The sequence below is a fragment of the Tasmannia lanceolata genome, unplaced genomic scaffold, assembly GCF_043159265.1.
Source record: "Tasmannia lanceolata isolate RefF3 unplaced genomic scaffold, GAP_Taslan_0.1 ptg000008l, whole genome shotgun sequence".
Taxonomy (NCBI): domain Eukaryota; kingdom Viridiplantae; phylum Streptophyta; class Magnoliopsida; order Canellales; family Winteraceae; genus Tasmannia; species Tasmannia lanceolata.
The window spans coordinates 27,994,733-28,010,349 of record NW_027518685.1 but is presented as its reverse complement, the minus strand read 5'-3'; the positions used below and the strand labels follow the sequence as shown (position 1 = coordinate 28,010,349).

Below are 15,617 nucleotides of genomic sequence, written 5' to 3'. Positions count from 1 at the left end.
ACCGATTGTAAGTCCAAATCTAATTATTGGACTCAAAATTCTATATAAATTAAGAGATTATAATTATCGGAGCATTAATTATTAGAGCTCCAAATGTACCTATATGATAGGGCCATATCTCCTTTATTTATGAAAATTTCAAGTTCTAAAATATCTGTTACATACTACTTTCAATACATTATAGTATCATAAGTATATTTTGGTGTGTGTGTGTGCGAGAGAGAGAGAGAGAGAGAGAGAGAGAGAGAGAGAGAGAGAGAGAGGCTTTCAGTTTTGTTCCTAGGCATAAAGCTCTGACTTGAATAATCTCGGAGTGGGAGCATAAAGCTCTGACTTGAATAATCTCGGAGTGGGAGCGGCTTTCAGTTTTGTTCCTAGGCATAAAGCTGACTTAAATAATCTCGGCGTGGGAATTGCAACAAGTGGTGTCTTCATCTTTAGAATGATACCAGACTTATCAGAGAGATCAACCTTTGTTCCCTGTGGCAAACGCCAGTCAAATGAATGCAAGAGTGATGCCAATGTATACATTACCAACCTCTCTGCCAAAGCCATACCTACACATATCCTCCTTCCTGACCCGAAGGGAAGATAACGAAGATTATTACCACTGTAGTCGAATTTGGTACTAGTCATCAAGAATCTCTCAGGCTGAAACTCCAAGGGCTTGTCCCAAGCCTCTGGGTCCCTTTGTATTGCCCATGCGTTCACCAAGACTTGAGCACCCTTGGGGACCATATATCCACCCACCACACATGATTGGCTTGAGCAATGTGGTACTAACAGTGGGGCCGCAGGATGCAATCGCATGACTTCCTTCATTGCCGCGCTCAAATAGTGCAATTTAGACAAATGGGCCTCTTCTACTGTAGCACTCAGCCCCACTACTTGGTCTAGTTCTTCTTGGGCTCTTCTCATTGCTTTTGGGTGGTCTATCATCTCAGCCATTGCCCACTCCAGCGTGGTCGCTGTTGACTCATTTCCCGCATACACAAAGTCCTGTTAGAACTTACAAATAGAAGTGTAAGCAACTTGCTATAGGGTATCAAACCTAATATAGAAACAATTTCAACTAATTGGTGTTAATAGGCCGGACCCAAATAATTACTTTGCTCAAAATACAAGTGACCAAAATCAAGTTATTGGGATTTGATGGAAATTTAGTGGAAAGGCATTTCACGGCTCACTTTTGCAGGAGAGAACAGCTACCTCAGAAGAACTAAATGAATGAGACAAAATATGCTAAAAAAGTGAGGCTGTGAGCCCCAAAATGGCTTTCCCCAAAATTGCCTAGCAAATTCCCAAGAAGGTAAACTTTGGGTCCAATAAGCCTTTCCTTCCATGTCATTGGGGTGAATGGAATCCAAAACAAGGTAATCCACAACAGTCCTAAAAAGCATTAGAGGCATTTCATTCTTCAAAAGAGAATTACCATGAATAAGGCCTTTATGTCCGTAGTGGTCAAAGGCTCTCCTTGTTCTTTGCAGTGCAATAGTAATTGTAGAAAGTCTTTTCTTTCTTGCCCGTTTCCCTTCAATTCTGTTCTACCCAATTCTAGCCGTTGATCTATGATTCGGTCAAAGAACCGATCATGCCACATCATAAGCTTCCTCACATGTCGTGAGACTCCTTGTATATCAAACCGGGCTACAATTGGAAAAATATCCGAAATGCTGGGTTTGTTGAAAAGTATAAGAACTTCCTTTACCACTTGTAGAAACTCAGCACTAGTTGTGCTGCTCTCCCTACTTTCGTGCGTGCCACCCCACAGCATGCTTGTAATTGTGTTGAAAATGGTTTCAAAAATATGCTCACCCACTAAAATTGGGGTCCCAACCTTGGTATAGATGTTGTGAACCATCTGGCGAACCTTGTGTTGGCGGAGAGCTTTGAAAGCATCAAGGTTTGTGTTGTTTAGCAAATCTCTTACACATACCTTGTTAGAAACAATACAAACTTCGACCAATTAATCTGTAGCCTTAAATCACAGCTTATAGAAGTGTTGAAATCTCGAAACATTTTCTAAAAGTTTATACTTGTAACCAAGGTTTAAAATTTCGGTTTCGGTACCGGTTTCGGACCCTGAAATTTCGAAATTTCGGTCAAAATCTGGTACAAAAATCTAAACCAATATTTTATTCAATATTAAATTTCGGCCGAAATTACTGAAATTTCGATGAAATATTAAATTAATTAAAACAAAAACAGATTTTTTGGGAAAGACACATGTCTCGAGCTGTCTATTTTTTTTTTGGTAGGCAACATTAGCTGTCTACTCCCTGCATTAGGAAAGGCACATGTCTCGAGCTTCAGGCTAGCATGTCAGAAAAGCTATATTTTATTAAATTTAAAACTAAAACAGCTCTGTTTGGTTGCCAGGTTTTTTTTGTTTCTGGGAGTTATCTGGGAGAAAAAAAATACCCTGGGAGATAGGTGGGAAAAAAGAGTCCTAGAAGTATCCTGGTAAAATAAAAATCCCATGTTTGGTTGACCGGATTATGGTGGGAAAAAAAAACACCTTTGTTTGGTTGCTTGAACTGTTGGGTAGAAAAAAATTCTTCTCAAGCTTATTTTTGGTTCTGAGTTTATTTTTGTTCCTGGGGTTATCTTGGGATGGGATGAAAAGGCAATCATTACAAAAGTGGGATTAAAAAATTCTCCCCACAAGCAATCATTACAAGAGTGGGATTAAAATAAACCTAGTGCTAAAAGGCAACCAAACATGGGATGGGACCAAAATTTAACTAACTCTTCCTGGGACAAAAATTTAACCGGCAACCAAATGGAGCAGGGTTTTTGAGTTGCTTTTTAAAAAAATAAGAAAAAGCCTGATGCGACAGATGCACAGCTTGGAGTGACACATGCGCTGAAAGGAAAAGATGTAAGTCCAGTTAACCAAAAGAGTCTTCACTTTTTATTAATGTCAGATGTTGGAGTTTTCAAACAATTAAGACCATGGAGTAAGCCAACGACCCCTACATAGTACGATGCCCATGAAAAAAAACACCACTACTCTTTGAAGGTACAAAGGCCGAGTCATAGCGCCATGATCCTCAGTTCAAACCCGTATTAGTTGATTTCATTTCCCAAGAAACAATTGCTAAAACATATGAAAATAGAAATGATATTTGAATTTCAACCGAAATTTCGGCCGAAATAAATGAACATTTCGGTTTTTTGTGGTTTCGGTGTCGATCTCCACCGAAATCCGAAATTCGGTCGAAATTTAAAACCATGCTTGTAACATAGGAAATTATATGATTGTTGGCCGTATAAACCCATGTTTTTCAAAAAGTACCGCCAACTCCATAGAATGATCCAAATAGTCCATTTGTTGGGCCACAACGTAAACAGGTTGTGCCCCAAAAATCATTTCCGTAGGAAAATCCCGAGACTCTATCTATAGAGGGACTGCACATTTCTAGAAACCTCAATAGATCCCACACTACGGCCTACCCCATAGGATGATACAAACCGACCATTTGTTGGGCCAGAAGGTAAATAGGTTGTGCCCCAAAAATCATGTCTAGAGGGACTGCACATTATGAAAACTTCAATAGATGGGAGGGTTAGGATCATCATGTGGAAATGATTTTTTTTTTTGTGGCAGAACCTATTTACGTTGTGGCCCAACAAATGAACGGTTTGCATCATCCTACGGATTGGGCAGTGCCAACGTTTTTTTTTGAAAAAAATATGGGGTATTGACTACACCCATGACCCACCCATGATAAATTTCTCCTTGTAAGATACCTTGCGGAGCATGCGCCAGTGTGGGCCATAGGCAGACCACACAATATCCTGGGTACCGTACGAAAGCACTCGGGCTGCAATCGGCACGTCTCGGTTAGCAAAAATGGTGTCATGGTCTTTGAGGATCTCTTTTGCCACTGTTGAGGAACTCACAACCACACAAAGCCTGTTTCCAAGTCGAAGGCTCATGATCGGACCATAGGTTCGAGCTAATTTGGCAAAGTAACGGTGTAGCTCAGAGTCGATAGACAGAAGGTTCCCAACCAAAGGCAATCCTCGTGGACCTGGAGGTAATTCTAGACCCCCTTCTCTCCATTTCCTGATTATTAAACATATATACCAAGCAATTACTAGCACTGCAACTGAAAATGTGAAAACTGCTATCGTGAATTCGTCTTTAGGTTTGGAAATGGAACCAAAAATTCTACAAAAAGGGTCAGAGATTGCCATATTTTTTTTGCAGGAGAGTCAATGTAATGAAAGAGTTGAGAAATGAGGAAGTGAAGGAGAGGGGTGAAATATAGACCCAGGTAAGTAGGTAACGGTCAAGAAGGTAGGTCAAGAGTCATTCCATCTCCAATGGAAGAATTGTTACGGTACCAACATGACTGCCATGACTTGTATTTTTTCTACAAAAAGTGTACCAACATGACTTCCATGACTTGGTTTTGCTATCGTGAACTCGTCTATAGCTTTGGAAATGGAACCAAAAATTCTACAAAAAGGGTCAGAGATTGCCATTTTTTTTTTTTGCAGGAGAGTCAACGTTTTGAAAGAGTTGAGTCGTGGGGAAGTGAAGGAGAGGGATAAAATATAGACCCAGGTAACGGTCAAGAAGGTAAGTCAAGAGTCATTCCATCTCCAATGGAAGAATTGTTACGGTACCAACATGACTTCCATGGCGTGTTTTTTCTTTCTAAGTGCTGACGATGTCTTTATTGTATGTGCTGAAGATCCTCACGTCAAAGTACGTAGAGACTTATTGAAGGCGATTTCCTAGGCTATTTTCGTTTGAACCCAATTCATGTTTAAACCCCTACTGAACCAAGCACGCCTACTGTTTGTGGAAATGCCGTAGTGGCTTCCTACTAATGGCCCAACCTCTGGCGGATGGTCCACCCCAAATCATACGTAGATTACATAGTGAAGGGACAAGGAGTCCCTTAATAAGTACATCATATGATGACTTAGGAGATAACTCCAGGCCCCTGAAGGAACAAAAAACAAAAACTATTCCCCATTCCCTTTAAATGTTTCGCACCCCAGCAGTATTTCCAATTTTACGATCTTCCCAGAAGATCCCTCCTCTAAAAACCTTTTTATACTTCCACCAAAATCTTTGTGATCTTCACTCTTGAATACAGAAAAGAAGTTCCTATCACCATGATAGGCCTTCCTCGAAGACCCTGATGACACCCTACCAAAAAGCTTGATTATTTACAGAAGACCCAGGACCAATTCCCCTATGAATTCATCATCAAGCGGAACATTTTTCCAGAATCCCTAAGAGAGATTCAATTTCAAATTCCAGCTCGTCTTCTTCTGAGATGAAGGCAGGAGGGTCCTCGGTGACTACTTCCATGATTCCGGAAACCTTTTTTCTAGCAATCCTTTCTTCCAGTTTCTTGATCCCCACTGCCTTATCTGCCTCCCACCTAATACATCTCAATCTCCTCTCATCTATTAGCGATTTGTTACAGAAAGGGTGCTTGTGCATAGGTGAGTGGGTCTTCTTTATGCTGTGTGACCCAGTTAAGCGAAATAACTCATTAGCGTTTCGATTGGCCTCATTCTTAAAAAGTTTCCATTGCCTTCTAAGGAAATCCTTGATAATTTCCCTTGGAGTAGGGTCAAGTTTAGAAGCCTTCTCTTCATTATAAACCATTGCCTTCACCCTGAAGAGAACCTCCTCCAACTCTGTGAGGTTCGTATATCGTTTCCTTTTCCGACTAGTAGAGCTGGAGGAAGGGGAAGAGATAACTTCCTGCTCCATTTTTGGTATAGCTGAAAAGACAGGAACTTCTCTCTTTTAAATCTCCCGGGTAAGAGGCGCCTTTTTAAGAGAGAGACTGCTAATGATATCCAATATTAAAACCCCACTTGTCCACAGAAACGTGTGGGGCAAGGTGAGCATTAATGAGGTCAGATTTATTTCTATTTTTTTCTGATAGATCTCTTGGGAAATACTGCTCCACGCCGCCTTTATAAATTTTAAAATATCTGATCATGATTACCGTCCCATTCAGGGATGCCACCGCTTACAATTACCATTTTCAATGATAAATTAAATTCCCAGAAGCCCTTTTCCATCCAATTGTCACTTCAGACAGTTTTGATTTGTTAAAAGAACACCTTCTTCTCTCTAATTCCCCCTCTTACAGTGGGGTCCCCCTCCCTAAACCAACAAACCTTTCAACTTAACACTAATAGTAATACTAAGACAGTCAAAGATACCATTAACGCTCCCAATCTCCGAAAAACAACCGTGCATCTAGCTTCCATCGAGACAGAAGAAGGAGGGATTCAAGAACTTCAAATCACCCCAGGGCGAGGCAAGCCCTAGAAAAAGATAGGGAAATATTCGGTACATTAGGAATCCACTCAACCTCTTTTTCCTTCAAATGGCTTCCTGAGGAAGGCTTTGTAGAGAAATCCAGATTGCTAACGAAAGGGCGCGATCCGGAGGTCCCTTTCTTGATAATGCCCAGAGCCTTCTTTGACTTTGGATTCTGCCTGAAAGCCCCTTTTGGTGTTAATACATATCCCAAGAGATTTCCATCAATCCCTGAGGGATCCATAACCTTGGTAGCCTTGGACCACCGCCTTTTTCTTTGATGGGGATTTGAAATTTGAATTTGAATGGATGGATCCCAAGGAGTCAACGGTCTTCCTGCAGGGCTTCCTCCACTCAATCGGCAACCCATTGTCCACTGCCGGGATCACCGGCAGCCCTCTACCCTGAGCTTGGCCCACAAGCGGGTCAGCCACTGGAGCCAGAACCGGTGGAACCAACGGAATCATCGGGTTCGAACGACCCGATTTTTTGGGGGCAATGTTATGCAAACCCAATTGGGACTCGATGCTTTCAAAAGATTAGGAGAGTTCGATTCCAATGGTGAAGCAATCACCCAGTATCCGAATCTGGGTAGAAGGACGATATAATTTCCATCCAGGGGTTAGGATTTTAGCTGACACAAAGCTCATACAATGACTGGCTTTCCTTCCATCCGTACTTCCAAAACCGTGCCAAAGATTTTTCCTAAAGCTTCCACCGCGGAGGTAGCCCAAGCATGTAATGGGATTCCATAGAAATTAACCCAAATTTCTTCCGCTCCCTGCACAAAATCCTTATGCCAAGCAAAAAGAGATAGCAACTGGCTTCCACATGCCTCAGGACCTTTTGCCAGAACTCTTGTAGCCAAGTCCATGGAATCAAACATGAAAAGAACTTCATCCTTTGCTAGAGCACAGGGTTTGCTGAGAGAAGGAATGTTCCAGAAGCTTTTAGCCCATTTCCAAAGATCATCCAGGGTCCCATTGCTATCCCTTCTCCTACCAATCAGACACGGCTTTAAAATGTCAGTCCGCATTTCCATTTCCTTCCCTAAAATAGATAAAGTCAGAATCCATTCCTCAATAGATGTCAGGATCTTTCCGGAATCAGGCCATCCCTTGCCCTCATCCTCGGCACTAGACGATGGCTTCTGAGGTTGGGAGAAGATAGGAGTAACGACTGGAAGATGAGCAGTTTTCTATTTGCTCTGGTGACATCACTGACATCGATTCCTTCATCTAAAGTTAAAGTAGTCACAAATTGGGCAAAGCCAATCCCCAGGCCATCTTTCTGATGCTACCCATTTAGCTTTCGATTCTGCCATCTTAACCGACCCTCCTTTTCCTTTTAACTTTCCCACAAAATCCAATTTCCTTGTCATTTCCTAAAGCCTAACTATAAAAACTAATGGAAGATTAACTTCCCGTTATCAGAAGAAAGAAGAATGCTAAACTGAGGGGCACCCTTCCAAAAAGAGGATGAAAGGGCGCCCCCGTTGGATCCATTTCAGCACAGTGCATTTAACATCCTTTTGACTTTTATGCTATTTTAAATGCACTATGGTGATGTGGATCCAATTGGGGCGCCCTTTCATCCCCTTTTTGCAAGGGCGCCCCTCAGTTTAGCATTCCTCCGGAATGAATTCCTGGAGAAAAAAGAAAGGCCGCCGAGAATCTGATGTAAGGTAAGAACTTCACTGAGAATGAGTCTATCTTCCTTCGATTTGCGAGCATATTCGTGTTTAGTGTTTTTCTTCAAAAAGGGGTATGATTTTGCCATATTTCCGTCTCCGATCGTCAACCTGGCATGAATCCATCCATTTATTTGTATCCTTTGGAATCTCCCTGCTGTTAGGATTCCATTGAGTCCGGGTTAAATTCTTTTTGACATCCGGTGAGGAAAATATGGAGGTTTGAAGATTTTACCCTTGTTTCTCCACTGTCGACATCCAGAAACTTTCCGGTGACCGGATTTGACCCGATGGAATCCCCTCATCATGAGGATTCCAACAGATCCAACCACGATCAATTCTGACATATGCTGAGAGAGTTATAGCCACTTAGGCTTTATTTGGATACAGACGGTTACAGTGTAGATTAGTGGTATAAGTAGTCAATAGGGAGGAGACAAACTTTTGTAATGTTTGTGTTAGAAGGGTTGTAATCCCTGGGCGAAATCGCTACGCGTAGGGAAATTAAAAATCACATAGAACAAAATTTTTACATCAATTTTGTCCATAGCCCAGGAATCCTCGGGTCTAGATGATCTGATGTTGATCAAAATAAAACATAGAAAATATAAATTACCTCAGTTGTTGTTGTGAAGTGGAACCTCTGCGTGATCTACTCCTCGAACGGCCATGAACAATCTAATCGCAGAGGCACCGCAAGTTGATCTGATGGAATCCTTTGTTTTGCATAAAAGGTTGGGAACAACTCTTGTTCTCTGATATAATCTGATCTAAATCAGATCCTTGGATGGGAATATCAATTTATTTTGATGGAGATTTGGTAGTTTTCACAAAACTAGAAGAGAGAAAATAAGAACTAGAAGAAGAGAGAAATTGGAGAATTTTGGGCTTTTTTTTTGCAAGGTTGGGAATCCTTAGAAAACATGCCATATTTATTTAAATAGAGTTTGCTTTATAGTAAAAAATTTACCCTAAAGTTTCTCTCACATTCCTCTTTATTTTGGAAGACTAGTCAATCAACTTTTTCAAAATAGAAACTAGCTTTGTAGAGATTCCTTTTAGAAAATCACCACACGTTTTTGCTTCTCAGTTGGGCATGTTTTCTTTTAGGGAATAAAGTGGTTGCTATTTGGTTTCAAAAAGATCTCCTTAAAGATCCCCATTTTATTCTCTTTCTCTCTCCCAATCAAATATTTCTTTTTGACGTTTTCTCCAACAAGAATAGAAAATAAGATTTTTATTTAATTCAAATAACCAAATCAAATTGCTGATTCCCTATGGGGAGTTTTTGCATGTGGCCCACTAGGATTTCGTCCTATGTGTTTTCCCACTAAGATTTGTACTTAAATCAAAATCTCCATTTAATTCTACAATTAAATAATATGCAAAAGCTCATATCCAATAGGATTAAAACTCCATCCAAATAATATTTAATTCCCAAAATACCCATTTGGTTAACACTTAACCGACTTGGTATACCAATTGTGTCATGGAGTGCACATACACCATTAGAACTAGGGGTGCAAGTTTGGCCCTGTCAGCCCTGACCCGCCCTGATCCGCCTTGAGCCCGAACAGGGTCAGGGCTGGATTTTCCAACCCTGAGGGCGGGTCAGGGTTCATTTTTTTAGACCCTGACTTAGGTCGGGTCGGGTTCTAGGTTAATGCCTCGGGTACCGACCCTGCCCGACCCTAAGTTTTCTATTATAGAATTGAACCATCTATGCATGTTTCTTTTGCTAATGTTTTCTATTATCTTGGATTGGTGTTTCTTTAGATTATTATTATTAATTGTCTCTGTTGCCCGTCATGTTGTTGAATTCATATTGTCTTATTTTGTTCCCTTTCTCTGTTTATTGATCATTTTGTTCTATATGATAAGTGGTTGCTTTATTTTTGGCACTCTTAACAGGTATTTGCACTAGGATCAATTAGGGCCGGGCCGGCCCTGCCCAATCAGGGCGGGCCAGGGCCAGCATTGAGCCCTGTAGGACGGGCCATGTGTTGAGGTTTTTCAGCCCTGACTCAGGGTCAGGGCAGGGCAGGTCCGAGATATTGGGATCCAGGGTTGGGCTAGGGTTTTGAAAAACCCGACCCAACCCGACCCTGTTGCAGCCCTAATTAGAACTACATATAGCTATCCCTTTGCGTCAAATGCGACGAAACTAGTTCGTTCCTACAATCCAATAAATGCAGGACCCCTATCTAATACATATAAACTAGTCATTCGAGTTGTGAGTGGGATCATTGTAGGGATTTAATGGTCGATCCTGCAGAACCCAATGGTGGGCCCACTGCGATCTTGCTTCGTAGTTAAAACTACAATTGCATTGGATCAGTGGCCTCCATCGAGACATAATTCTGAAGATAACCGTCAAATCATCATACCCATAATCACATCTAATATGTGCAAGTCTCTTTTCCATTTCCACATCTACTGAGTTTGGTCCTACGGAGGGTGGACATAGACTACCTCCTTAGCCTACTCGTGGGATACCTTTTAGTCAAGCAGTTTGGGCCTGCAAATGCATTTGCTAAAAACATTTCAAAACATACTTTGTAAAATTTTGATAAACCTTTTTATCAAATCCACCTGGCCAGATAATTTTATAGCCTACTGCTCTGACCAAAATTGTAAATATTGTCCCAATAACCGAGCGAAGAATTCCATGTAGGGTATCCTTATTAACCTCGTAGGTTTGTCCAACATTCCAGTATAGGTGATCCTTATTAGAACTACTGTTAGATAGACTAAGACGGAAAGACGAGCCCACATACCAACATGTCCCCTCAGGTCGAAGGACATGTAAAGGGTCTTGTCTGGTAGAATAGCCTTACTATCTCCTGCCCACAGGCTATTCTAATGTGATCATGTTCAGTGCGCGATCACATCGCCGCACCCACTCTTCTTGCTTAGGTTCCACTACCCAAGTGACTTAGATAAGCCACCCCACTCCACGTGCATGTAGGCAAGACTAGTGCTAGTTGTGTACAGGAGGAGATTTCCAATCTTGACCCCAACTATGAACTTTTAAGGTCTGCAAAGAACCGAAATTCTATATCTTCTTGCTCCCTAGGATCTGTGAATCCTTGAGCATGAGATTCCTACTTTGCTCCCTAAGGACAAATATGTGTGAAATAATAAGCACATCCCACATATTAATTTAAATAACACCCAAGAATGTTATGAAATGAATCATTTTATTAATTAATAGGCAACGCACACTGGTTTTTAGGGCAGTAACTCTAACAATTTGATTAATAAGGATTTACCTGATAGAATAGTGATAAGTGGTGTTTGGTTGCCAATCTCGTAAGTAATGGGAGGGGTTGTCATTACCAATATATATATATAGAGAGAGAGAGAGAAAGAAAGGGAAGAGAGAGAAAGAGAGAAAAAGCAGAGGGTGTTTGGTACCAATCTACTTGAAGAATTTTACCATTTTGGAGAAATGAGGCATGGAGGATATAAGGAGAGCTCATGGGTGCCACATCACCAAGCAATAATTAGCTATGATTCTTGTCTGGCAGTCTCCATGGATTGTGATGCTAAATTGGCAAACAAACACCAAAAAGTGCATTATTTTGCTTGGGGATTGCTTAAGGCTCCCTTGCAATTGGCATCCAAACAGGGCCTTAAAGTTGTGTAAAAAAGATGAAAATCGCATTCTAGGAAAAACCCAGAACGCCCTGATCGGTCGACCGAGGGATGGGTTGGTCGACCGACTGGGAGAATTTGTTTCAAGGATTATCCGGACAGTTAGTTGGTCTACCGATCGACCGGGGTTTTAGGCGATGGGTTCATATTTTGGTGATTTCTCCATTTTGCGTGCGTTTCTTGCACTCGGTTTTGAGGCGTACACCCTATAGGCTCTTCTAACTATAAGGTGATCTTAAATGATAGGTGAATTGGATTTCGAGCCCAAAAAATTTAAAGTTTCAGTCTAGGTAAGTGATATGATGGGTCCCCAGTACTTTTGATTTCCTGAACTAGCTTATCCACACTTGTTTTTGAAAAATATGATAATACCCTTGTATTTGACAAATTAGGGCCTGGCATGCCCTGTATTTAGACTTTTGGTTTACATTGATGATCGTGCATGAGATTTTGGATACTTAATGAATACTGTTCATGAATTGCAAATGCATGAAAGTTCCTGTATTGCTACTGTGCATATTGATGATGCATTATATTAGAATGGAGCCTTGCATGGGTTTTACTATCATGCTGCTCACGCATGAGATTTGTATTATCATACTCCATCATGCATGGGAATTCTTGTCTTGCTCATCATACATGGGTTTTATGAAAATGATTGTTTTGGGGACTGCATCTCATAAGTCTAAAGTCTGAGCAGATCCCGCCAATGAGAGGGAAAACGTTGGTCCTGTCGACTTGTATCTTGAGGAGTGCCTCTAACACCGACTACCATCGGTGATCTGTAGTGGTTTTCCATGTTTCATACTTATGTATCCCCTACTATTGGCTACAGTAGTTGAAAGATAGGAAAGGTAGGAATGACGACTCCAAAAAGAATCCCCCTTGCTGCCAGTTAAAGCAGTGGGTTCCTAAGACATACAACCTGGGTACATGAGATAGTCATGGATTGCATTGTACATTTCCACCATTCTTGGTTTTGAAAACTGGAAGTTTTGATGAAAGGCTGATTCCTTTTCTTCTAATTTTCTAGCTATGTTTTAATTTGAATATCCTGCATAACCTCTTGGATTTTTGGCATGCTTAGACCCGTCAGGGAACTTCATATGACTTGATGAGCATTGAGCTCACCCCGTTATTATTTATATATTTCAGATCCCGAAGTCTGACCTTGCACTGGATTGTGGGAGCATCCGCGTGGATTAGCAAGGACCATTGAGTTGTAGCTTATTATTATTCCCTTATTGATTCAGTGAGTAGTCTTAATAGACAGATGAATCTTGTATAGGTCTTTTATTTTATTTTATTTTATGGGAAGGGGGTGAGATGACCTTCATGGTTAATTTGACTAGTTATTCTTTTATGACAAAATTGAAGACTAAGAATTTTTGTTTGGGTTGAACAAGTTATTTGTTGGGTTAAAGGAATTGAAAACTGCTTGATATTCTAGCCTTGCATGTCTGCGGGTTTTACTGGCAGGTGTGCGGCACTGTCACATGCCTGGCCAGGCCCTTAGTTCGGGGTGTGACATTACTTAATTGTAGAAGATATCCAAAGTGGTTCAACCCCTTTCCGTTCGTCACTCATACCATATCTAAGATGTAAATCCTCCCTGTATCTTATACAGTGGATCTAATCCACCCGTCCAATCTATAAATCTGGGATCTTGATCCTCCAAGGATCGTAATGGGTCAAACGAGCTGGGCTAGATCTACTGCGAATGATGTGAACTGATCTCATTGTAGCTAATATGCGGGGGTCTTGCTAGATCTACTGCAACACTATTTACAACTACATTTGCTGTGCGAAGACAAAATTACTGGCATAGGTGCCTGCACATATATACATGTTTCCATTGAGGGGCATTGATTGTTTTCATTGAGGGGCATTGCATGCTTTTTTATGAAACTTTGTTTGCTTTTATAAACGTAGGCCAAGAATAAATGCATATTTCTTTTCAAACAGTAATTGGATGCGTTAACTTCTCTGTTAATAATATGCACATGATGCTTATGTGCTCCCCTGTTTATTTTCTGAAATGGCTTTATGCTGAGACATATTATGTCCTTGGATACAAACTCATGAAATTGTACCATGTTAGTTGCTACGAGTTTTATCTATAATCATGGATTCTCTTTTCTAGTGATTGCCGTGCCTGAATACCAGACCCTGTCTCATACTCAAGATTGTACCATGTTAGGTGTATAAAAGCTGCAACATGGTGTGTGCCTATTTGACACTTACATTTTTATATCAAACTCAGGTAAATGAGCTGTGATCTACATGGTAAACAAATGCGAACTATGTCTGGTGCTGGAGTCACTCGGTGATGCATTAGGAGACCTGAGAGAGGAGCAGTGTTTTCAACTGAACCTGCATATTTAAATACCTAGAGAGCTATCATAATATTTTTTGCATATGTGATATGTCTTGCATACCACTGATCTAATTTCTTTGTGGTACTATGTAATCTAGTACTTGATCTAGAACCTTGCTGCCTCCCTAAGGTTCCTCAGTTTCTAATTATTTGGCAGCAACGAAATTAGATACACAACTCAAATGCCTTGCTGATATGCAAGTGTGTTAACCAATAAATCATCAAAAAGAAAGCTAGGTACACACCACATCTATCAATTGCTAAAGCAACCTCAGCTGTTGCGTAGTCCACTTCCACCAATGGCAACAAGTTCTCCAAATCACACACAATTGCTCTAAATGTAATGCTACATGTGGTAACTACTATGTTGCTTTACTAAATAAGGTAACTAGGGATCTTTCTACTTGGTTTGATGTGTAGGGCTCTAAGATGGACAACCTTGAAGCTTTATAGTAGGATGTCTGGATATCTTGATAAAATTGTATTCTTTTATGACTTTTAGGCCAAATCAATTTGGTAACCACTAAGTTGCTTTAGTTATGATTTCTGGCAACACTTGACTATAATATTTTTGCTGTTGGTTGGTATTGTAACCTTTCCAGTCTTTTCTTTAATACTCAGTGTAATATCAGCTTCTATCTTTCTCTGATGCTTGTCGTAGCTCTAGCTTATGTTTTTTTATATGAATTTGTTTCATTTTTGCATATGCTAAACCCTTTTCTATGCTGTTTTCCCCATTTCTCCCAATTTTATTTGTTACAAATCTGGTTACTTGAAACCCCTTTCCTATATAACCTGTTGTCCAGTTATTTTCCATTTGCTGTTGGTTGGTATTGTAACCTTTCCAGTCTGTTCTTTAATACTCAGTGTAATATCAGCTTCTATCTTTCTCTGATGCTTGTCGTAGCTCTAGCTTATGTTTTTTTTTATGAATTTGTTTCATTTTTGCATATGCTAAACCCTTTTCCATGCTGTTTTTCCCATTTCTCTTAATTTTATTTGTTACAAATCTGGTGACTTGAAACCCCTTTCCTATATAACCTGTTGTCTAGTTATTTTCCATTTGTTTGTATGCATTTTTTTTTCCAATTTTGCAGATATGAAAACCAACTCATAAATTTAGTTTGTAACTTTGTATTGCAGCTAAGTATTCACAGCCTGAAACGCCACTCGAGTTTTTTTGGCCTTTGTAACGAATATTCTAATAGTAAGAGCCCTTGTTTGATTTCGAGGCAATGTGGTAGTAAGGATGAGAGAATTTGGCGGCAAGGCATTTGGTAGGTGGTTAGAACTTAGAAGATATATGTCAAACACTTTTTATACACTTCCATTAAAGTCATAACGTGTTAAAGTAGGTAGAATACTGTAAAGCATATCCTGATGTTCTTTTTATGTTTATGCTTATGGCTAAGTTCTAAAACTTACCCTATGTTCTTGTTATTTAAAATTTTTCCATTTCTTTATCTTTTCAAAAAGAAAATTGGAGGTTTATTGAGTTTTTCGTTATGCATTCTCTGTATTTATCTCCACCTTAATTTAACAAGTTGAAACTCGAGGTAGTCAAGCAACTACTAGTACCACCAAGT

At 40.2% G+C, this 15,617-nt stretch overlaps 1 protein-coding gene and 1 long non-coding RNA gene across 3 annotated transcripts; one reads left to right on the top strand and one right to left on the bottom strand.

The window, feature by feature from the left end:
* Positions 1 to 272: 272 nt before the first annotated feature.
* LOC143885047 (cytochrome P450 76M5-like) lies at positions 273 to 4,257 on the bottom strand. Its single transcript, XM_077389005.1, has 3 exons — positions 3,754 to 4,257; positions 1,433 to 1,936; positions 273 to 999 (listed from the first exon to the last, which is right to left on the bottom strand). Exons 1-3 carry the CDS (start codon positions 4,201 to 4,203, stop codon positions 280 to 282), a joined length of 1,674 nt encoding a protein of 557 aa, XP_077245120.1. The 5' UTR covers positions 4,204 to 4,257; the 3' UTR covers positions 273 to 279.
* LOC143885049 (uncharacterized) lies at positions 3,768 to 15,440 on the top strand. 2 transcript variants are annotated; one of them, XR_013253125.1, is made up of 4 exons: positions 3,768 to 4,043; positions 4,217 to 4,591; positions 12,810 to 12,906; positions 15,175 to 15,440. It is a non-coding gene; the product is annotated as an uncharacterized LOC143885049 (long non-coding RNA). The 2 variants fall into 2 exon arrangements; XR_013253124.1 differs by lacking the exon at positions 15,175 to 15,440 and adding an exon at positions 13,918 to 14,278 and having other exon boundaries at positions 3,769 to 4,043.
* Positions 15,441 to 15,617: the final 177 nt, after the last annotated feature.

Bases quoted from the DNA above. Each gene is read 5' to 3' on its own strand.
- LOC143885047 (XM_077389005.1), bottom strand. From the start codon at position 4,203: ATGGCAATCTCTGACCCTTTTTGTAGAATTTTTGGTTCCATTTCCAAA. The intron at 1,937-3,753 runs GTATCTTACAAG...GTTTCTAACAAG, and splicing joins ACTGGCGCATGCTCCGCAAG to GTATGTGTAAGAGATTTGCT. The intron at 1,000-1,432 runs GTAATTCTCTTT...AAGTTCTAACAG, and splicing joins ACATAAAGGCCTTATTCATG to GACTTTGTGTATGCGGGAAA.